Raw genomic sequence first — 23481 nt, forward strand, 5'->3', positions numbered from 1 at the left:
AAGAGACGGAGCTTCCACAAACCAGACTCAGGTTCTCAGGCTTCTTTTCCTTCCTTTCTCCGCTTCAGCGTCTCCGAATTCCGTCACCATGGCGGACCCAGAAAATGAAGTCTTGCGAAGCACCTTTCCATCTTACATGGCGGAGGGCGAGCGGCTGTATCTATGCGGGGAGTTCGCTAAAGCCGCCCATAGCTTCAGCAATGTGAGTCGTGCTCTGAAACGTTCAGCTACCCATCACTGAGGTCTTGATGATGCCTGGACCACCCTGTTGTTTCCACTATTCCATTGTTACTGATTGATGCACCGCTGTCAAAGATAAACCCCTGTTTAGCCATTTTCTACCATTTCCCATTTGTATTCTACCTGGTTGTTAATTACCAACCTCTGCGCTAACAGTGACCCCGTCTTCTACAGTTTTGCTCAAATGTGTCGTAATTGGTCTCCTTCCTCAGTTTCCCATAACTGGCTAGGAGGTTGGCTAGGGGGCTGCTTGCAGAAGGGAAGTCTCTGGCACACAGCTGCTTATTGAAGGTGGTCGGTCAGTAAATAACATTATAAAACTTTACTGTAGTATAAATTGTCCCAACCCACCCTAAGGCGGTAACAGTTGAGCGCTGTTTTTGGATACCAGACACACTGCTAAGTGGCAAGCTTAGGGGGAGGTGCTGTTATTATGCCATTTTGAAGGTAAGAAAGCTTTTATAGAAGTTGAGTAACATGCCTAAGATCACTGAACTAGCAGGTGGCAGAGGAGGGATTCAAACTCAGGCAGTCAGACTTCAGTGCTGAGGTGCTAACCTTACCATCATACACTACTGTACTGTCTTGCAAATAAGCTATTGGATGTTTTATTATGACTGTTTTTTTTACAACAAATAGCCCACTTGTTACAAATAATGGGGTGGTAGCATAGCTCTCTAACGTGTCCCAAGACTCCTTCTAAAATCAAACTTCTCAGTTGCTACCTAGAGTCTTTAGTCCCTTTGGATCACCAACCGCATCCTAAAACCAGAAATAATGGATGAGATGGACCAGCAATTAAGTTCAGGAGCCCCATCCATTCTCCTTTTTCTAGAAACTGTTTCATCTTGGAGAAGCTCAGGTAGAAAAAAACACCACAAGGGCTTTTAGCTTTGGGTGAGAAGTGGTCTTTTCTAGGAAAGAAAGGCTCTTTCTGGAAAAGTAGGAAGGTCTTAGACGGAGGTGGGTACAGTCTGATGCCTTAGGAAGAACATCACACTGCAGACTATGTAATGATCTCGGACAGGAGAAGGAAGGACATGGGGACAAGGAGAAGCTTTCCATTCCCACTTTGGGTCCAAAATCACAGTTTCCTTTTGCCTGGCATTTTCATCTTAATCCCCTGAAACAATGATTCATTCTCAACAAGCTATATAAAAAGAGAGGGCATGTATAATGGGTAACACAAGTTGCAGATCATCCTAAAATCCATTTTGTTAGCCTTCAGAATGCTTGGTCTTCAAATAGTATTGGTTTTAAAATGTTTATTTATTTGGCAGCGTGGGGTCTTAGTTGCAGCCCATGGGATCTTCATTATGTTGTCCCTTGTGTCATGGGATCTTGTGGCACACGGATTCTCTAATTGCGTCACCCGGGTTCAGTAGTTGTGCTGCATGGGCTTAGCTGCCGTGTGGCATGTTGGATCTTAGTTCCCCGAACAGAGATTGAACCCACAACCCCTACATTGCAAAGCTGATTCTTGCCCCTTGGACCACCAGAGAAGTCCCCTTCAAGTAGTATTTTGAATGTGTTGTACAACCATTTCAGGTTCATGGTTGAATTTGTTAAGCACTAAACACCCTAGGATTCTAAGTGAACTGGAGGAATCCCAGATACTGGGGAAGTTCAGTATATCCACTGGGTAGTATAGTATATTCTCACATCTCAACCAGTAGTTTCCAAGATACCTTGTGAATGATGACTACCCGCAGATTACCTAGTTGACTAAGCAGAGATCAGTGTGGTACTGGTTTTAGTCTAAAAGGATCCAAAGAAGACCTGTTTGCTGGCCCATGGAGTCCCCCTGAAACTCTGGCAGAAGGATTTGGGCTGCTGTGTCCAGTCCAGCTTCTTACCGCTCCCTGCCAGATGCCTGTTAATCTGAGTGGTTCCTTCTTCAGGCTCTTCACCTTCAGAGTGGAGATAAGAACTGCTTGGTTGCCCGCTCCAAGTGCTTCCTCAAGATGGGAGAGCTGGAAAAATCCCTGGAAGATGCTGAGGCTTCACTCCAGGGAGACCCAACTTTCTGCAAGGTGACTGTTGGGGTGGGAGGACTCCTTCTCGCTTTTCTCACTGCCGCTACCTGCAGCAGCCTCTGATGGTTAGAGAGCCAGTAGACTGCCTGGAGTTTACTGTTGTGTTCCTTCATAGATCACTTGCCTCTGCCCCTGTATCCCAACATTTGTTCTCAACCCAGGGATCCTTACGTTCCACCACACCTGAGTCTGTGCAGGCTTTGTCTGTTCCCTTTGATTTGACTTCCTCTCATTTCAGGGGATTTTACAAAAGGCCGAGACTCTGTACACCATGGGTGACTTCGAATTTGCCTTGGTTTTCTACCATCGGGGCTATAAGCTGAGGCCTGATCGGGAATTCAAAGTTGGGATTCAGAAAGCCCAGGAAGCCATCAACAACTCGGTGGGAAGTGAGTGACCACGGGGCCTATGTGCTTATTTGGGAGGTTCTTGGAATCCTTAGGTTTGGAGGGAGACCTCAGGTACACTGGGTGAACACCCACCACTGGGAGGATTACAGGGAGCCCCCAGCTTAGATTTGGGTGCTCCTGATTTTCTTGAGGATTAGAAACTGTCCACTGGGAGGACTAGTCTCCAGTCCACTGTCCTGAGCACTGCAGCATCTGTTTCTCTTTGAAATCAGATGAATAACACCGTTTCACTCACCCCAGTCCAGAAGAGTAAGCCTCTTTTTGGCCTGGTGTCATAGTACAGAATGAGGTTCTGAGAAGGGCCTTCCCTGGCCCCTGCCTTCCTCCCTTACCACACATGCACCAGGGGCTGGCTCTCCCATCAGTTCATCGTGTGCAGGTGACGGGGGGCGGGGGGGGGTGTGGGTGGGAGAGTGGGGGGGTGGCAGGGGGAGGAGGGGTGCAGGGGGGCTTGCCACTGTGGGTGGCAGAGTGTGTAAATGGAAAGGGGCCCTGGTACCCAGGGCCTGTCTTTGTTTGGAAATGTGGCCTTGGGCTAGTGGGAGTGGCTTGGCTGCTCGGAGAGAGAGTTCCACCCTCCCACCAACGGCCAACTATTTCCACATAAAATGTGTGATAGGTTGTGCCTAAGGCCACTGCCGGCCTGAGCCCCAGCTTCTGTCTTTGCAGGTCCCTCTTCTATTAAACTGGAGAACAAAGGGGATCTGTCCTTCTTAAGCAAGCAGGCTGAGGTAAGGGCCTGGCTCTGACTCCACCTCCCTCAAAGGGCAGAGGCCCCATGTGCCTGAGGAGCACAGGGTTCAGTGGCTCTCAGTGCCTGCGAGTGAGGAGCTCCTGCCCAGCACAGGTGGTCAGAGGGTTCTGCCCCAGCCCCCACGAGCTGTTCCCATACCAGACATCCTCCATGGTTCTCCGCACACAGAGGTCCTGGAGGGAGGGGTCTGGGATCACAGGCTCGGGGGGTCTTGGCTGGTGCTCTGGGCTCCTTTCTAAGACTCTGTGGGGGTACTGCTCCATCTTCCCAGAGTATGCGAGCCCAGCAGAAGCCTCATCCCGTGAGACAGCTCGTACACCACCCCAAGAGAGAGAGCAAGCGGAAGGGCTCGCTCAAGAGCGAGAAGATTGTCCGCCAGCTCCTGGGTGAACTCTACGTGGACAAGGAGTACCTGGAGAAGCTCCTGTTGGACGAAGGTGTCGGACACTTTGTTTGCAGCAGGGAATTCAGGGCAAAGAAAACCTGGGGTGGATGCTTAACATATGAACCAGAGGCAAAGCCTATAAAACGATATTTGCTGACACGTTCCTCTGGACAGGTTCCACTGCTGTTCTCACTTTACAGATGAGGAAGCTGAGGCATAGGGAGGTTACATAACTCAGTGATGCGGCTCTCAGATTGGAAGCCAAGAAGTCCAGTTTCAGAACCAGTGCTCTTAAGTGCTCTGGTACCCTGGGTGGGAACGCTAGAGATCTCGGTTTCTTTACCACCTTGGTCCCTGAAGGGGCACCCCCCTGAGCCTTCAATGTGTTCCAAGGGCAAGGGAATCCAGCTCAGAGGTGCTCACAAGGGACTCCCAGGACTGTGGAATTAGAATGTCCTAAAATCTCATCTGGTCTAATCCCTTCTATTATCGGTAAGGAAAGAGAGACCCTGAATGGGGAGTAACTTGTCCAAGGTGACAAGCAAGTTAGTGGTGGAGTTGACAGCAGCGCCCAGACCTCCTAACCTCCAGTTCCACACTCTTCCTGCTGCACCACACTGGCGGGAACAAGAAATAGGAAGGCGCCTTGAAGTGAATATCTCGTATGAACACTGGTGGTGGGAGTGTTGCCATTAAGCTGTTGAGCCTGCACAGGGATCACTCTCAAATCCAAGGGCTTTTCTCCAGAACTGACGTCTCAAGGTCCTCTATAGGATTCCCTTCGGGTTGCATCTCAGGGGCAACTTCACGGCTGGCCCATCTCCTCTGAACAGGCCTGGACGCTTCCCTCTATATAGAGGAGCTTCCAGGGAGGGAAGAGGTGGCCCACATGTTACCCAAAAGGCCTTGCAGCTTTACTCCCGTTTCTGACCTCTGCTCAGGTGAGCGAAGAGAGCTTGGGCATGCCCCTCTGGCTCCCAGTTTTCCCTGGCCCACTTGGCACCCAGGGACTCACTGGGCACTGGCAGCCGGGGCCAGGTTATGCGTTTCTACTCCGACTACTCTGAGGACAGCTTGAAATAAAGGAGCCCTGAGGGCTGGAAGCCTCTCAGAAAGCAATCCACCAGCTGCTGCTTCTGCTAGCTCGTCATGTCTTGCCATGAGGGGCCTATGCCCTAAGCCCTGTACCATAGGAGTGCCACAAAGAGGGGGCTCTGGCTTCATCTGGTCCCAGATAGACCCCCCTCTCCCACCCAGGTGCTCTTGATTTCCTTACTGTCCCACAGTTCCAGGTCGAGGTCCCCCCAGGGACACCTTCAGTTGAGAGGGGGTGACTCCCCTGAATCCCTGTTCTAGTTGACTCCTCCCCACCCCCTTCCCCACAGATCTGATCAGAGGCACCATCAAGCATGGCCTGACCGTGGAGGACCTCATCATGACGGGCATCAACTACTTGGACACGCGCAGTGACTTCTGGCGGCAGCAGAAACCCATCTACGCCAGGGAGCGGGACCGGAAGTTGATGCAAGAGAGGTGGCTGCGGGACCGCAAACGCCGTCCCTCGCAGACAGCCCGCTACATCCTCAAGAGTCTGGAGGACATTGACATGTGTGGGTGGTATTCTCAGAAGGGCTGGCCCATGGCCAGTTGGGGCCAGAGCCACATGGCAGCTGGAGCCCCCTGGCTTCGCTTGGCGGGTGGATGGAATCTACTGGGGCGGGAGGTGGGGGGGTTAGAATGCAGGCTCTTCTGTCGGCCAGGGGGAGACTGCTCCCCCCTCCATAACACCTCTTTCCTTTCCCAGTGCTGACTAGCGGCAGTGCTGAAGGCAGCCTTCAGAAAGCTGAGAAAGTGCTGAAGAAGGTACTGGAATGGAACAAAGAGGAGGTGCCCAACAAGGATGAACTGGTGGGAAACCTATACAGCTGCATAGGGAATGCCCAGATCGAGCTGGGGCAGATGGTAGCGGCCCTGCAGAGCCACAGGAAGGACCTGGAGATCGCCAAGGAGTAGTGAGTGCCTGCACGGGCTCAGAAAGCCAAGTGGCCAAGGCCCAGCTACATACTGACCTTTCACTGGGGCTGCTGGGGCTGGGGGCTGAGCCCCTGCTTTCTGCCTGCGTGCTTGAAGTGGATACCCTGGATTGAGGAGCCACCTCCCTAGGATAAGGGCACATCTAGACTATCAGCTTTTTTGCCACAAAGAGGGAGGATACAGGCCCCAAACTCCAAAAAACTCCCTGTGGTTTGGCTCTTAGGTATATTTTTATTTTTTTTTAAATGCTTATCATTTTATTTATTTGTTTGGCTGCGCCAGGTCTCAGTTGCAGCCTGCAGGATCTTTAGTCTCCGCAGTGGCATGCAGGATCATTTAATTGCAGCATGTGGGATCTAGTTCCCTGACCAGGGTTCGAACCTGGGCCCTTTGCATTGGAGCACAGAGTCTTAGCCACTGGACCAGCAGGAAAGTCCCAAGAGCTTAGGCTTCTGAGCTGTACCTCCCAGCTGCTGGGCCTTAGGCAGGGCACTTAACTAACCTCTCTCAGCCTCTGTCAAAGGGGCACAGTGGTAGCCCCTACTCAGTAGGGTGAGAAGGAGAATGACATGCAGAAATTCACATAAAGATCTCACAACAGCACTGTGTATCCATGATGACTATTGTAACGTCAGCTCTCATAGGAACCAACTCTTCCCAAGACTTGATGCCCACCCCCAGAGGTACCATCCCTTTCTGGGCACCCTAGTTCCAACCTCTGGAGTCGTTCATGACTTTGTCTTGCCCAGTTTTACTCGCCCCGCAGTTCTGAGCCCCCTCAGCCTCCCATCCTCCCATGCCCACTCGGGTCAGCCCTCGCCTCTCCGTCTCCAGCCGCTCTCATAAGTCACCTCCAGAGACGCACTGCTTCTTACCTGTCAACTGTTTTCCTGCTGACAAACAGGCCTTGGCCTCTCACTGCCCGCAGGTTCAAAGCAAATGGGCCTTTCCTGGTCACTCAGGGCCCTCTCTGAATCCACTTCTGCCCAACCCTCCAATGTCAGGCCACTCTTTGGGTCAAACTGGATTTCCAGAACACACCCACCTCGTGTCCTCTCCTCAGTCACCAGAACCCTATAAGCTGTCTGTCCATTTCCAGTTCATTTCTTACCGGCCTCCCACTGTGCAGAGCCAGAATCTCGTGTTGGGCATTCCTGGTTCTCAAACAACAGCTAACTTCGGAGATAGACCTGGCTTTAATTGCTGCCTGGGGCACTTAGAAGCAGTGTGGTTTTAAGTTGCTCACTCTCCGTTTCCTTATCTCTAATGAAGGCATGATAATACTGCCTCATGGGGAATTTGAGGATTAAATAAATATAGACAGTATTTAGGGCTTCCCTGGCGGCGGCTCAGATGGTAAAGCGTCTGACCGCAATGTGGGAGACCCGGAGTTCGATCCCTGGATTGGGAAGATACCCTGGAGAAGGCAATGGCAACCCTCTCCAGTATTGCCTGGAAAATCCCATGGACAGAGGACCCTGGTAGGCTGCAGTTCATGGGGTCGCAAAGAGTTGGACACGACTGAGCGACTTCACTTTCTTTCTTTCTAGACAATATTTTGGATCCAGTCTTTTCCCATGCCTTAAACATAAATCTTCACATCTTGCCAGCCCTCCCCTCCGAGCTCTCAGAACTTGCATATCCCGCAGAGTCTGAGGCATTTCCACTTGATGTCCCATGGGAGCCCCCAGTTTGACATATCCAAAGTGGAATCCATCATCTTCCTTCAAGACCTCTTGCTCCAGGGCTCCCTTTCTGGGAGAATGGCACTGGTGGCTGCGTTGTCCCCAGGAAGGAGCCCAGGTGGCTTCCCAGACACCTCCCTTCCTTTGCTATCCACACCAGCCTGCCATGTCCTGTCCATGCCTCTTCCTCCTATCGAGAGAATCTTCCCTTCTGTTCCCCTCCCACAGCTCCATCCACGTCTTCCTCACTTCTTGCCTATTTCCTCTGACCTGGGTTTCCTGCCGCCCAGCTGGCCCTTCAGTGCAAAACATGTCCAGCAGTGAGGTGCAGTCCCAGTGCCCGCCCCGCCCTTGCTGACCTGACTTCTCCTCATCTCTGTTGACTCGGCTGTCTCCAGGCCCTTGGGCATCCTGAACCCTGGCAACAGCGCATGGCTCTGCTCCTACTCAGCCTTCTCTTTTGCCAGTGCTTTCTTCATCAGCTCCCTCCTCCCTGTCCTTCAGATTGTAAAGAAGTGCTTTCCCCCCAGGGAAAGACCTCCATGTGCCCAGAGTGACCTAGCAGCCCTCGTCCACGCTCCCCCCGCACATGCCACACGTTTCATCTGCCTGATAGACCTTAGACTTCTCTGTTCCCTTTCTCTCCCCAGCCCCTGCCCCATAATGGACATGCATTGAATATGAGCTTAGTGGCTGATTGCATAAACAGAGGTGTCCCTGCAGCAATGTTGGTTCCTTCTCAGGCTCTGTCCACAGGCTTCCAGTCTCACCCGTGAGTCTCATGTGTATGCCCCACATGCTTCCTCAATCAGATCAACCTCACCCCCTCCTCCAAAGACTACCATCCTTACAGCCGTGGCTCAAATCCGACTAGTCTGAGTAGCTTTTCCAGTGACCTTAGTCAGCCCTCATTTCTTTCCCTGATTACTGTATAGATGATTTGATTGCAGGCTTTCCCCATGCTGCACATCTTAGTACACATTACTTAGTTAGCTTAGTGCACATTACTGTTATGAGTAAATCAACATATTTATTCACACCACAACAGAGCAGCCACTCTGGAAGGGGGAGCCAGCATCAGAGCTGCAAACACGGCCCAGGAGCCCCAGAGAGGGGAGATGAGGGAGCCTCTGAGAGAAGGGGGAGATAGGACCAGGGGTTGGCCCCCCAAGGCAGAGGGACAGGGCAGGGGTGGGGGGTTTGGGGTGCACCAGGTAGTGTTGGGGTGGCCAGGACCTGTGGGGAGTGGGAGGAGGGGAGGCCACGCTGAGGTAGTGAGGGCCGATAGGAGTCTGTTCTCACACCAGTCCCAGAGGCGCTGTACTTGACCCCGGACGTGTGGTGCTGAGAGCAGGACTCAGACGTCTCCCCTCTCCCCAGTCTGGGGGCCACGTTGAGATAATGTCCTCCTGGCCCCTTTGCAACATATTGACTTGCGTATTTATGTGCATGTACACACACATAGCATTAAAAAAGTATATATTCCTTTATGTGGCTGTGCCGGGTCTTGGTTACAGCATGCGGGATTGATAGAACATACAAACTCTTAGTGGTGGAAGGTGGGATCTAGTTCCCTGACCAGGGATCACACCGAGGGCGCCTCCCCCGACTCCATATTGGGAACATGGAGTCTTAGCCACTGGGCCACCAGGGAAGTTTCCCCGTAGGAGTTTTTTTAAACAGAAATGACCCATTTCTGTGGGTCTTCTTTTTAAAAAGCCTGTGTCTTGGAAAGGAACGTCTCATTCTTCGAATGGCTTCAGAGAAAGGTGTTTCGGCGCCTGCAATAACGTGCGTAACCGCATCCCTGGGCAGCCACTGAGGCTGCTCCCCTTTTCCAGCACACACAGAGCTCCAGTGAGACCGCAGACACATGTGGGTATGTCTGTGGGTGGAGGGAGAGCTTGGTCAGATTTGCACATGAGAAGGCAGCCCAGCCCTGTGAGGAGAGGGAATCGAACAGAGCTTCCTGCCGCTGGGGGTCAGGGGCTGAAGGGCTGGGGGACAATGGGAAGAGGGGGAGCTGGCCAGGGAAGGAGGGAATGGAGGGGATGCTGTGGAGGGGGCTCAGGTTGGGTTTCTTGGTTTATTTGTTGGGAAGGAGATATTTTTTAAAAATGTATTTTTGGCTGCGTTGGGTCTTTGTTGCTGCACACAGGCTTTCTCTGGTTGTGGCAAGCGGAAGCTACTCTCCAGTTACGATGCACAGGCTTCTTGCAGCAGCTTCTCCTGTTGCAGACCACAGGTCTTCGGGCATGCAGGCTTCAGTAGTTGCGGCTCACAGGTTCTAGAGCTCGGGATTCATTGCCCCACAGCTGGTGGCATCTTCCTGGACCAGGGATCGAACTTGTGTCCCTTGGATTGACATTCTTAACCACTGGACCACTTGGGAAGTCTCCCGCACATTCATTTTTAATACAAATATGGCATCGGATATTGTGCGAGCTCCTATATTCTGACTTTTTTTTCATAATCTGATTTTTTACCTTAAATGTATCAAGGACGTTTTTTGTATGCAAAAATTGCACTGATTGCATTTAGATTATTTCCACCGTTTATTATTATAAACAATATTTTAATGAGCATTCTTGTCACATTATCTTCTGGAGGTAAATTTCTAGAAGGGGAGTTGCAGGACCAAAGGGGTGTCTTTGTAGGCTGTTGCTTGTTTGCCCTCCAGAGAGATTCTGATAATGTCCATTCCCACAAGAGGGCCAGGGTACCTCAGCCTTGCCAGCCTGGGCATTGTCCCTTCAACTGGCCCGTCTTTACCTTCTTTCTAGTTTCCATAGTGCCTAGAATGACCTTGTCTTGCTCCTTCCCTACAGCGATCTTCCTGATGCCAAGTCCAGAGCTTTGGACAACATTGGCAGGGTTTTTGCCAGAGTTGGGAAATTCCAACAAGCCATTGACACGTGAGTGACCCAGGACCACCCCCTCCGTACTCAAGGGCTAGGACATCCCAACTTCCCCCTGGACTCCCAGCCTGGGGCAGGACGTCAGGCAAAGAGGCATCGGAAGACCCGAATTTGGCTCCTGGCTATGCTAGGCGACCAGGAGAAAGCCACTTTGTAAACTCAGGCTCGTCAGCTATATTAATAAGTAGAATAGAATCAGCATTTTCTCCTAATTTCCCGTTGACAAACATCAGGACACTTGTTTTTAGGCGTGTGCATTATCGAGCCTCTCCCCTGGACGTTCTCATTCTACAGGTCTGGGCTGGAGCTCAGGAATCTGATTTTAACAAGTTCTCCAGGCAACCCTCACCTCTGGCCAAGTTCATGACTGGCTGGACCATTGACTTCTGGGAGTTCTTCGGAGGTTATTCTGTGATTCTCTGCAGCCACATGGGGGTCACTGGGAATGGAGCCTGAGCTCCCTAGAGACCTTAACTGATGGACTTTTGATGTCCAACCCTGGGGCTGGTGACCTGCTCCAGTGGGGTGATTCAGCCCCTCGGAGCCTTAGGGGCGGGCTTGACTGCAGAGAGAAATTGTGCTTCAGGCATTCGTTGCCTGACTAGAACAGACTTGTTGACCGGAGCCTGGTGCTCCAGGTCATTTGGTTTCCCCAGTGGCCCCTGGCGCCTGTGTGCCAAAAGACAGAAGCATGTGAGCATTCACCTCCCCATTCATGTCTTTTCATAATAAAATGTTTTATAGTAAATATGTGCTTAATGTGGGGCTTCCCTGGTGGCTGAGCTGGTAAAGAATCTGCCTGCAATGAGGGAGACCTGGGTTTGATCCCTGGGTTGGAAAGATCCCATGGAGGATGGAAAGGCTATCCACTTCAGTATTCTGGCCTAGAGAATTCCATGGACTGTATGGTCCATGGGGTCGCAGAGAGTCAGATGTGCTTAACCTTAAATTATTCATTTGGAAAATATAGAAAATTAGATGAGGAAGTCTTCAGTCCCACCATCCAAAGACAAGTGTTCATTCTGATTCTCCTCTGACTTTTATTGATATTTTGTTTTTTCATCCCAGTCTTTTTCATTGTGTTGATTTTCTCTTAAATGTGCTTAATCATATTCTTAAAGGTTATGTGTGGCCTTCCCTGGTGGCTCATATGGTAAAGTGTCTGCCTGCAATGAGAGAGACCTGGGTTCGATCCCTGGATCGAGAAGATCCCGTGGAGAAGGAAATGGCAACCCACTCCAGTACTCTTGCCTGGAAAATCCCATGGATGGAGGAGCCTGGTAGGCTACAGTCCTTGGGTTTGCAAAGAGTCGGACACAACTGAGCAAATTCACTTTGACTTTCAAAGGTTATGGAGTTATTTCAAATGCTATTTTACAAGCATTATTTTCAACTGTGGTATCAAAGCCAATTCTATAGATGCACCAAAATAACCCTGGTAGTTTAAAAAATATGATAGTGCTTGTTAGCTCCACTCCTGCACCTAAAAGAACTGGTAGTTGGAGGACAGTTTTCCTTCTGCCACCAGTAGGAAGCCCAGCCTCCTAAGTCCGAGTACAGGGCCTGAGTGGAGGACTCTGACCCAGTTCTTGGTGTCTCCAGGTGGGAGGAGAAGATCCCTCTGGCCAAAACCACCCTGGAGAAGACCTGGCTGTTCCATGAGATTGGCCGCTGCTACCTGGAGCTAGACCAGGCCTGGGAGGCCCAGAGCTACGGTGAGAAGTCCCAACAGTGCGCCGAGGAAGAAGGGGACATGGAGTGGCAGCTGAATGCCAGCGTCCTGGTGGCGCAGGCACAAGGTACAGTGCCCTTCCCAGCCCTCAGGCCCTGCCGTGACGCCCGCGCTGAACTTTCCCTCCTGATGGGCCAGACAAATCCTGATTCTGAGAGTGGGGATAAACCCCCGTGTTTTGACCAGTGTGTATAGTGCCTACTCTAAGCTACACTCAGTTAGGGCTTGGGAGACCCAGAGAACTGCCCTGCCCTTGAGGAACTCAGCTGAGCTGCAGGCAGGCCAGCACAGTGTCACATCCTCATCGAAACAGCTGCACTCCTCTTGGCTCAGTAGCCTTTATACATGCATTCTCGCTGTAATCACTCTGCAAGCGAGTGCTGGAGGTATTGTCCTCCTTTTATAGGCTGGGAAACGGAGACTCTGAGTGGTGCTGCAGATTGCCCCAGGTCTCGAGAGGGCGCTTTTTTAGGGGGCTGGGAAAGTCCTCAAGCTGAGTTGTGGTGTTCATTGCACAAGTCTATAAATTTTCTAGAAATCATTGAACTGTGTACTTACAAAGGGGTACATTTTATACTGAGTGAATCATATTTCAATACAGTTAATGGGCTTGTTAATAAAACAGCAAGGAATAGGGGTGAGGAGGAACAGATGGAACAGGATTGGCAATGTTCTGATAATTTTTAAAAACTTTTATATTAGAATATAGTTGATTTACAATGTTGTGTGAGCTTTAAGTGACCAGCAAAGTGATTCAGTTATGCAAATACATATATCTATTCTTTTCAGATTCTTTTCCCATGTAGGTTATTACAGAGTATTGAATGGAATTCCCTGTGCTGTGCAGTAGATCCCTGTTGATTATCTATTTTATATATAATGCTGCTAAGTCGCTTCGTTCGTGTCCAACTCTGCGCAACCCCATAGATGGCAGCCCACCGGGCTCCCCCGGTAGTGTATTAATATATATGTTAATCCCAACCTCCTAATTTATCCCTCCCCACCTTTTCCCCTTTGATAAGTTTGTTTTCTGGGTGTTTCTGTTTTGTAAATAAGTTCACGTGTATCATTTTTTTAGATTCCACATGGAAGTGACATCATATGATATTTGAATCTAGGTGATGAGTAATGGGGATTCATGATACTATTCCTTTGACTTTTCTGTATATTTGAAATATTTCACAATACAAGTTTAAAAGGAGAAGTAGCTCTAGGCCACAGTAATAAGGAAGCCGCGGAGCTGGGTCTTCTGTTCAGTTTCGGACCTGCCCTGCCCTGGGCACACGGCTGACCCCAGAGAGGGGGTAAGCATGACAGGCACTCTGATCACGGGTCTCATCACTCATTCACTTACTCACATCATTAATGCTTTCCTGGCACCTTCTAGGCACCAAAGCTGGGCATACAGTAGGAAGCAAAATTGGTAACTGTTCCTGCCCTCCTATCTGAGGAGTGACTATTTTTTAATATTTATTTGTTTGGCTGCACTGGGTGTCAGTTGCAGCACATGGGATCTTCACTGTATCACGTGGGTCTTTCACAGCTAGGTACTCCTTTGTGGTGTGTGGGCTTGGTAGTTGCAGCTTGTGGGCTTAGTTGTTCTGAGACATGTGGGATCTTAGTTCCATGGCCAGGGATCGAACCCTCGTCCCATGCATTGCAAGGCGAATTCTTAACCGCTGGATCACCAGGGAAGTCCCTGAGGAGTAACTTTAAAGCAGAATCATTAAGAACACAAAGGCACCAGTTCCAAGTTCTGAAGGCAGAACTTTTCCGCCAAAGGAACCGCATTTAGGGAGGTGGGCAAGAGTTTGGCTGATTTAAGAAACTGATGGAGACCAGTGTTGAGCTTCTGGGGGCCAGGAAAGTCTGGAGGAGGGAGGCTGGTGAAGAGCCAGATCCACAGGGCCTCTCAGGCTTCCTTACACATCGTGGATTCTTTCCTAAAAACATAGAGGAAAAAACCACTTGAAAGCTTGAAACTGGGGAAGATGTGATTACTGTGCCTTTTCCTAGAACCCTTTGCTGTTTCTGTGATGACTTTTTTTGTGTTTGCTTTTTGGCTGCACTGCAACAGGGCTTGTAGGATCCTAGTTCCTGACCAGATAGTGAACCCGGGCCCTGGCAGTGAAAGCGTGAAGTCTTAACCACTGGACCACCAGGGAATTCCTGTCCCTGATGAGGTCTTGTTAGGCTCTGAGGGCCTCTGGAGGAGCAGGCCACTCACTACTGGCCTCAGTTTCCATGCTGTATGGTGGAAAAGTCCAGTCCAACACAGCAGCCAAAGAGCCCCTGGGTTATAGAGGCAGCCTGGCCAAGCGGGCAGATCTTGGGCTCTGCAAATAGGGATAATTATAGTATGTATGCTAGAGAAGGAAATGGCAACCCACTCTAATATTGTTGCCTGGAGAATCCCATGGACAGAGGAGCCTGGGAGGGCTACAGTCCATGGTGTCACAAGGAGTCGGACACGACTGACACGTATAGTGTGTACGTATCTTCTTCATAGTGTGAAGACATGAGGTAATGGCTGCGCATGTAAGCACTTAGAATAGGAACCAGCATATAACAAGCTCTCAGGAAATACTCATTTCTTCCTTCCTCCCCATCAGCTTCCCATAAGTGTTTCCAACAGTGGTAAGAAACAATTAGTCCCTGGAAAAGCCAACAAAAATATGGATATACCTGTGTGGATTTGTGGATGCACAGAGTGAGGAAAAGAAGAGGAAAAGGGCCCCCAGAATGGAGATAATTTCAGGTTATAGATTCAGTTGAAAACAAATAGAATGGTCTTTAATGCTTCCACTCACTTGAATGTTGACTCCTATTCTGACCTACCATGTCAGAATGACGTAGACATTTATTCATGGAGGCCTCTGAGGCATTACTGTGAGTTTTCTTCTTTTCAAATGTGTATTTGAGAAAGAAATGTATGTTGACGCCACAGACTTTTCAAACTATGCTAGAATCACCTTTCAAATGTAATTGCCTTTTGCAATTTGAGCTGTGGATCCAAGGCCCTTCTTTCCCCAGGAATCCTAAAGCAGTTTGTGGGAGAGGGGTAGATCTTGGGGTGCTAGTTACAAGAGGAAGCAGTGGAGGGACTTCCCTGGAGGTCCAGTGGCTGGAACTTCATGCCCCCAAAGTAGGGCGCTCGGGTTTGATCCCTGGTCAGGGAACTAGATCCTGCATGCCACAACTGAAACCCAGCACAGCCAAATTAATTAATTTTTTAAAAAAAGCGGAAGCAGTGGTGTGTAAAGAGAGTGAAGTGTGGGGTTCCCAGCCCTGGCAGGCGAGCACTTTTCTCCTTCCTTCCTGAAATTAAGGTTTTTCCAAAGGCAGTCAGTTCATAGCCCTCATCCCTGGCCCAGTGCTAACTGGTCAGGTGAGTACCCTGGGGTGGGTGGGGGGCTGCTTCCTTCCTGGGTTCAGATTATTCCAACATGGGCACTGATGTCCCAGCCACTGGCTCATGAAGAGTCACATCCAGTCCTGCCAGATTGTGTTTGGTGTCCACAGTGTTCTTAACAAATCTGAGTAAACATTAAAAAAGAAAAAAAAAAATAGATGTCTTCTCCTGGAACCATTTAAAGATGGGGTATAGTGGGAATTCCTAATAATGTAATTTCATGGCCTTGAGAAATTTCACAGAAATAGCACTTGGAATAACAGCATATATTAAGAAACTATATTGATGATTCTTTTTCATGTCTTCTTAGAGTTATAGCCTTGTTACAAACCCCAGGGCCAGACCCAGAAGGTATTATGACTGGGATCATAAAAGCATACAGCTTGGAATGCTGGGTCAGCGTCAGGCATGAACGCTGCCTACACACTTGCTAATTGTTCCCAAGACCAGCCCAGAAGGGAATGGACTGGGGTAAACGCAAGGAGCTCTGGACTATGTCAGTGTAGTCCATGCTGTTTAGGAGTATGTGATTGATACGGCATGTGTCTTGAGAAAGATAAGATCTGAGAAAGTCTTATGGTCTGCAGTTAGGGATAAAAGCTGGATTCAGAGTGGACTCTGCACCTCAGTCCAGTAGAGGCTGCTGGTCCCCTGACCCATTGCACCAGATTTCACATTCTGTCTTCATTCTCGTCGCTCACTCCCAGACCATTAGGGCAACAGTGGGGCAGGATGGAGTTGTCCCCCTGGAGACACGTGATGTGGGCACAGACCCCTTCCCTCACTGACTCTTGGCACCTGAAATCCAAGGCTCCAGTGCCCAGGTTCTGTTCCCTAGTGGTGAGGTGGCCCAGGAAATGTCTGGAAAGGGTGGCGCTGGGCAGCCTGGTGTTGCTGCTCCTGAGGGCCCCTGGTACCCTACTATTGTACCCTGAATATGTACACTGATATTATGTCACTATCCTCATGCTCCCTTGTGCCCTTCAGTGAAGCTGAGGGACTTCGAATCGGCCGTGAACAACTTTGAGAAGGCCCTGGAGAGAGCAAAGCTGGTCCATAACAATGAGGCGCAGCAGGCCATCATCAACGTGAGCCTCTCTCTCTGGGGCTGGGGATGGGCAGGCCCCGGGACCCTCAGCCCCAGATGTTTATTTCCCCCCAACCGCAGAGCACCTTCTAGGTCGGGCAGTGGCTTTCCAGTGTCTGTTGTTGCCATCAGTTTATATAGCAACCCAACCAATACACATACTGTTAACTTTGTTTTGGCCACACTGCACAGCAACTTAAGGGATCTTAGTTCTCCAACCAGGGATCGAACCCACACCCACTGCAGTAAAAGTCAGCATCCCAACTACTGGACTGCCAGGGAATTCCCCTCAATACACATAGTTTTATTTGAAAAAACATGAAAAATAGCAAGTTTTACAAAACATATTTACCTTTATTGTGTACACTGTATTTCTTACTCTATTTTCTTTTTTCTTCTCATTCCTTGTCTTTAATGCTGGCTGAGACCCTGTAAACTGACTTTAGGACTTGCGCTTGGAAAAGTGCAGCCCCCACAGAAGATAATAGAAAAGGAGCGTGATGGCCTCACTCACCAGTCCAGACTTGCGCTGCTCAGTCAGGTGGCCACTAGCCACCTGCAGCGTTTAGCATAAATGGAGTTAGAAGTAAACGAGCGTTGCAGTTCAGTTCCTCAGCCACACCAGCCACATTTCAAGTGATCAGTTGCCACGTGAGGCCTCTGGGTAACACAAGGTGCAGATCTAGAGTCTTTCCGGCATTGCACCAAAGGTGATGACGTGGCCCTGGCCCTCGGGAAGCTGAAAACACAGTCCCTCACTCCTGACTGGTGCGGCAGGGACTAGGGAACTCAGACTGAGAACTCCAGCGGGCAGGCAGAGCTGGGCCTTTCCCCTCACGGAGGCGGAGGTTTCGAGGTCACCTCGGAGGCTGGGCAGGGCTTTGAAAGTAGGAGACAGAGAGAAGTGCCCATCAAGCCAAACAGACGCACGGCCCTAAATGGCTCCTCAAGGGACCTAGTCCCTGACCTCTCACCCCCTGATTGGCATCTCCAGGCAGGAAAGCATACCAAGGGGCAGACTGCACTGCCCAAGAACATCCAAGCCTGGCGATCCAGGGGCTGTAGACATTCCCTGAGTGTCTAGAGGTGTTCCACCCACGGCAAGTCACAGGGAGGGCTGCAAGAGAGCAGCGTTGCCCTCAAGAAACAGCACAGGCTGAGTTCCCAGTCCCTGGCTGTCCTGCAGAGGCCCTGGAAGCCGCTCTGAAGGCAGGCCAGCCCCCAGCCCCACCCCCACCCACGGTGTGCTGCTGAGTCCCCTCCATGGCTTGCTGCCTGGCTGCAGGCTGAGGGGCTTGCCTTGTCTCCTTTAATTTGGCTGAAGCTTTAGGAATCAGCAGACAGACGCAACCCCTTAAAACATGCCTGAGTCTGAGGGAAATGAGTTTGAGTCACCCCCAGTGGTGTATCTCTCATACCACTTAGCGTGGGGAGTTCCAAGTCCATAGGATCCATGAACCTCAGGCAGGAGTAGTCAGAGGAGCCAGGAGGAAGGGGCCGGGGGCAGGGTTGGGGCTTGGGTGGGGAAAGGACAGGTCCTACAGCGTTAAGAGAGTTCACTGATACTCCTCTCACCCACAGGCCTTGGATGATGCTAATAAGGGCATCATTGAAGAGCTGAAGAAAACCAACTACAGGGAGATACTCAAAGAAAAGAAGGAGAAAGGTGAGTTTTGGAGCTGGAAGACGGCATCTTCAGAAACCTGCCTCTGCTCTCCTTCCAGTTGTCCTCGCCCCGCTTCCTGCTGCCCCATCAGTTGGGCTTGGCACTGCCCACTGAACATTCTGATTTCTGTGCCGCCAGCAGCCGTTCCCAAGGCAGGAGGGGGACCCCTCAGCCTGTGGTCAGATCCCATGCTGTCTGCCCTATTTCTTCCATACTTCTGTATTTTTTAAAAAGATGCATTCGTTTATTGTATCATTTATTTTACTCTCTGGCTGTGGTGGGCCTTTGTTGCTGCACGCAGGCTTTCTCTGGTTGACTGGGGACTACCCTATAGTTGCGGTGCTCGGCGGTAGCTTCTCTTGTTTTGGAGCACAGGCTCCAAGTGCACAGGCTTCCGTAATTGTAGTACGTGGACTCAGTAGTTGTGGTGCCTGGGCTTAGTTGCTCTGAGGCATGTGAGATCTTCCCAGACCAGGGATCGAACCTCTGTCCCCTGCATTGGCAGGTGGATTCTTAACCACTGGCCCACCAGGGAAGTCCAATACTCCCATATTTCTTCAATTCATCAAATATTTGTCAAGCACTTGTCACCTGCCAGGAAGTGTGAGATTCTGGGGGTAACAGAAGCTCGGCCCCTGCCCTGGAGGAGCCCACAGCCCAGTGGGAAAGCCAGGCACCTGAGTTTCCTGAGCAGGGGGCCGCGCTCTGCTGTAAGAGCCTGGGCAGGGCGCTCCCAGTTCTCTGGGGTGGTAGGGAACACTTCCAAGAGGAAGAATCTTCCGCTTTAGGCTCCAGAAGATGCCCAGGCGTTTTCCCGGTGCGAGGTGAAAGGCTGAGGGCATTTCAGGCAGGAAACAGGAGCAAACACGGAAGCAGAATGCAAGCAGCTGACACTGTGGGGGCTCTTACCGCTGGCCACACTGGGTTAACATCAGCCAGAATGATCTCACTAGATCCTCGCTGCCAGGAGGCGGAGGTACTGCTTAGGGAGGAGGACACTGGAGCCTGAACAATTGGCCCAGGTCACTCAGCAGTCTGACTGGGAGCCACACTCGCTCCCACCGTGGGCAGCTGCTCTTCAGGGTCAGTAGTGAGCAGGGCAGGGTCGGGACAGGGGGCCCGAGGGCCGGCAGAGGTGCAGAGGTGACAGGACTGTGCCGGTCTAGCCTTACCACGTTCTTTCTCCGAAGAGTTCCAGGGAGTGAAGAGGCCTTTGATCCCCACCCCCACCCCCCAGGCACTAGCTATCTGACCGGCCCCCATGAAAGGAGTGAGGGAAGAGGAAGTGGCTGGGACTCCAGGCCCTAAGGAGTCGGCAGGGATGGGGGCCGGGCCCCAGAGTGGTGGGGGTGATAAGCCGATCTCCACTCAGGGCTTCCTGCCTGCCCAGGCGCTCTTTTAAGCTTTGTACATGCTGACTCATCGGATCCCTCCTGGAGCACTAGGAAATAAGTGTTGTGTAGTTGCTCAGTGGTGTCCGACTCTTTGTGACCTCATGGACTATAGCCCGCCAGGCTCTTCTGTCCATGGGATTTTCCAGGCAAGAATACTGGAGTAGATTGCCATTTCCTTCTCCAGGGAATCTTCCCGACCCAGAGATCAAACCCACATCCCATGCACTGGCAGGTGGATTCTTTAACGCTGCGCCACCTGGCAAGCCCTAAACAAGTATGACGTGCTTGATTTTACGGATGAGGACGCAGGGCCAACGGGTTAAAGTCACACAGTGGACAGCCTGGCTCTGGAGCCCATGGTTTTACCGTGGTTCTGCACATACTATTTCTGTCAACTCGACCCGATCCCGTGGGCCCTCCTTCCAGCCACACTGAAGTGAAGGGGAGCTAGGGCTGGGGCTCCCTCGGGGCTTCTGGGAGGACAGAGCTCCTTCCAGGCACCAAGGCTGAAGCCCTCTAGGATCCCAGCACAGCAGTGGCAATCTGGGTGTGGAGTTTCCGGGCACCTGAGCAGTCAGATAACGGCTTTTTATTACCCAGAGCCTGCACGTGGTGGCTGGATCCCCTCAGAGATCTGCTTCTGCCTCCACATGCCGTTGGAGCCGCTCTCAGAAGCCACAGAAGCAATAATGTCAGGGGATGCAGCGGGTGCTCCAAGCATCCTCCTTCCCTGGCTGACAGCATGCTGGGAAAGGCATCCTGAAAACTTGAGGAAGGCCCCCAAAGGCATAGGCAGCTGCTGGGCACTTCCCTTCCTGGACAGCAGGTGGCAGCATTGCATGTGTCTTCACAGCCAACAGCAGCTTTTGCTGGCTCTGAATCCAGAGTCCCTGTTGGCATCTTAGAAACCAGGACTTCCAGGAAGAGGGTGGAGGAGACTCAAGAGGAGATTGGTAACTTTTCTCCAATAGCTGGTAAAAACAAGGAGCAAGGATCCCTTGGGTTGTAAAATTGCCCTGCATCTGAACTTCCAGCACAATTTGCTCCCTTTTTTTTTACAGGGGAACCTTCCAACAAACGATGAGTGTGCTCCCCAGGGACAAAGAGAAATGCAGAATGAGGATGCCAGAGGAGAGGCCTCTGTCTTTTCCCAGCACCTGAGCTAGTTCTTGTAGGGAAAAAGAAAGAATGTGGGCTGGGGGCGGACTGTACTGGGTTCAAATGTTGGCTTTGCCAATTATATTCAGTGTGACGCCATGTATGATTTCCCCTTTCTCAGTCTCAGGCCTCTCATGACAAAACTTCATGTCTCTTCTCTCCTTTCTCCTGTTTTTCAGAAAATGCCACTATGTTGGATCAAACACGGACAGCAAAGGAGAAGGAAACGAGGAAAACCAAAGATGAACCTGAGAAGGTGATGAAGCAGTGGGAGCAGGAGAGACAGCCCGAAGGTGTCTTGTCTAAGGAAACTTTGGGGGTCACAGCTAGGCAGCCAGAACACAGGCAGAGAGAAGACCCAGAAAAAGCCTCATGGAGGAAAGAATCGGGCGTGAAGGAGAGAGGTCCAGGAGACACTGCCAAAGGACAGTTTGGGGAACCAGGCAGGACAGCACAGAACAGAGAGGAAACCAGGGAAATTTACAGGAGGCCTTCAGAACTGGATCAAAACCTTTCAGATGAATCGAGCCCAAGGGAATCAGAAGGACTAGAGAAGAGCCTTTCAAAAACTGACGGAGGAGAGTTGGAAGCACTTGGGAAAACAGAATCAGGAGAAACAAAAGAAATGGAAATAACAGAAAATTCTGAAAAAATAGAAAAAGATGAAAAGGAAGATGAACCCACTGAGTAGCATTAGGATCAGCAGGCTGGTGTTCACAGGGACCATGGAGGTCTTACTAAACTGGACATTCAAGCTGAGATTTGTCTCTTATGTGGACTGGGTCCCACAGGTCACCCTGTCTCTATTACTGTTTTCCCTTTAAATGTGTATCTTTCACTCTTACAAACCCCGAGTCTGTCATTTTGCCTCCTTATCGCCACCCATTCTCAGAAGAGCCTTAGAGAATGACTGCATAGGCATGGGAGTCCCACTTGCTGAGCAGAACGCTGACATTCTGACTAGGGGAGAAACACGGAGACCCCCTCCCCAAACAAGGCCTGACCCACAGTGTCACCAAAGTGTGAAATGTGGTCCTCTCCCCCAGACCCTGTGCGAGGACCTTATGGGAGAAGTGAGAAAGATGCTAAGAAGAAAGGGTTTCAGGGGAGGAAGAAACAGGTGAACTCCAAGGAACTCAAAAAGCCTAAAGTGGGGAGGAAAGAGAAAGGCTTGGGAACAGAGGTATGGCTGCCCAGCTGCTGACCATTGGCTCATCTTGCTGAGTACCACTGTGCAGGGTACTGTGGGAGGCTTTCTGGAAGAAATAAGGATGGGACAACCTCAGCCATCACACAGCGAGGGAGACCTACTTGTAAACCCCGAAGCCTTGAAAACAGAACGAAGTGCCTGCTGGCACTGGTGGGGCTCTTGGAGCTCAGGGGGAGAAGGAAGATGTCTGGCAGAGAACAGGGAGCAGCTGGGAGTAGGAGTTGCCTTGGGACCCACCTGTGCCACCCTGGGGGCCTGCGTACAGTTGAGTAAACCAAGCTCCCCAGACTTGCTTCATCCTCTGTATAATGAGTACCTGCCTCGGGGCTGACCAGCTGCCCCAGAAGAGGAGTTAAGAATCTCACTGCTTTATCCATTTAGCCCCTTGGCCATTGCCATCCTAGTTCCAGCTCCACAGTTCCTGGAAGGGTTGGGCTTGATTGGGGCAGAGGCTGACTTTGGGCCTGCCAGACTAGGGGGAGGCAAGTGAGGCATTTCAGCTGCAACTTTTAAGGAACATAGGGTCAAAAAACTCAGTAAGCAAGAGAAACAGTATTTTAACGCAATATCGCAAAAAAAAAAAAAATTGCAGAACTCTGAGAAACTGAATATTTCCTGCCACATCAGTAAACAAGGATGTCACAGCCAGCAGCGATTGCAGCCACCATGGAAGGTGAGCTGGTGAGCCCCAAGGGCGCACAGAAAGGGGACTACCTGCAATCTAGCAGAAACCAAAGCACTCCCTACGGTTGGGCCCTGAGGAAAGGAAATTCAGGATGTGAAAAACGCAGGACACAGGCTCCAAACAGCTGAGGTGCCTATTAAAGGAATGATTTCAGTGAGTCCACACTCTTGCATGTTCCCATACATAGAAAAGTTCTAAATTCCTTAACTTGGGATACCTGGTTTTCTTTAACAATAATCTTTTCCACGTTCAGATTACCTGCCCTTTGTTGGAAAACTTCTATATAATGCAGCTCCTACTCTCGCCTGCTCAGAGCAGTTTTCTCAGCGTTACTTGAGATGCTATCTCCCTGGCTTGAAATCCTAAAAATTCCCGCGGAATAAAACAACTCTCAGCTTTCAGGTTGTGAATATTTTTTAAACCAACAGCCTGATGATGAGTAAAATATCAAAATTTTAAAGAAAGACAGGATTCGCCTTCGCACTTGCACAATCTTGCCTCAAATCTAATCTCTACACTGGGCCAGGGAGGGGGGTGCCTGCTTGCCTCTTTACCGAGTGCATCATTACCGGGGTGCAAGAAAAAGAGGCCAAACCCCCGCTCCCCAGCCCCCATACCCTGCCCCTGCACAGGCGCCTCCAAACAGGTGCTGGCCCAGGGCTGGCGCGCCCGCAG

General features: G+C 50.7%; 1 protein-coding gene across 4 annotated transcripts; it reads left to right on the plus strand.

Annotated features, from left to right (window-relative positions):
* On the plus strand, positions 1 to 23207 carry ODAD4 (outer dynein arm docking complex subunit 4). Of its 4 annotated transcripts, XM_060394897.1 has the most exons (13): positions 1 to 202; positions 2142 to 2273; positions 2515 to 2665; positions 3356 to 3417; positions 3712 to 3877; positions 5211 to 5435; positions 5630 to 5837; positions 10373 to 10459; positions 11584 to 11742; positions 12065 to 12261; positions 16594 to 16694; positions 18275 to 18359; positions 21091 to 23207. In XM_060394897.1, the coding sequence occupies exons 1-13, from the start codon at positions 89 to 91 to the stop codon at positions 21600 to 21602; spliced, it is 2199 nt and encodes a 732-aa protein (XP_060250880.1). In that variant the 5' UTR covers positions 1 to 88; the 3' UTR covers positions 21603 to 23207. The 4 variants fall into 4 exon arrangements, 3 of the variants coding, with proteins under 3 accessions (XP_060250880.1, XP_027830319.1, XP_060250881.1); XR_009595350.1 differs by lacking the exon at positions 21091 to 23207 and having other exon boundaries at positions 16594 to 17367; XM_027974518.3 differs by lacking the exon at positions 11584 to 11742.
* The last annotated feature ends 274 nt before the right edge of the window (positions 23208 to 23481 follow it).

The sequence above is a fragment of the Ovis aries genome, chromosome 11, assembly GCF_016772045.2.
Source record: "Ovis aries strain OAR_USU_Benz2616 breed Rambouillet chromosome 11, ARS-UI_Ramb_v3.0, whole genome shotgun sequence".
Classification (NCBI taxonomy): domain Eukaryota; kingdom Metazoa; phylum Chordata; class Mammalia; order Artiodactyla; family Bovidae; genus Ovis; species Ovis aries.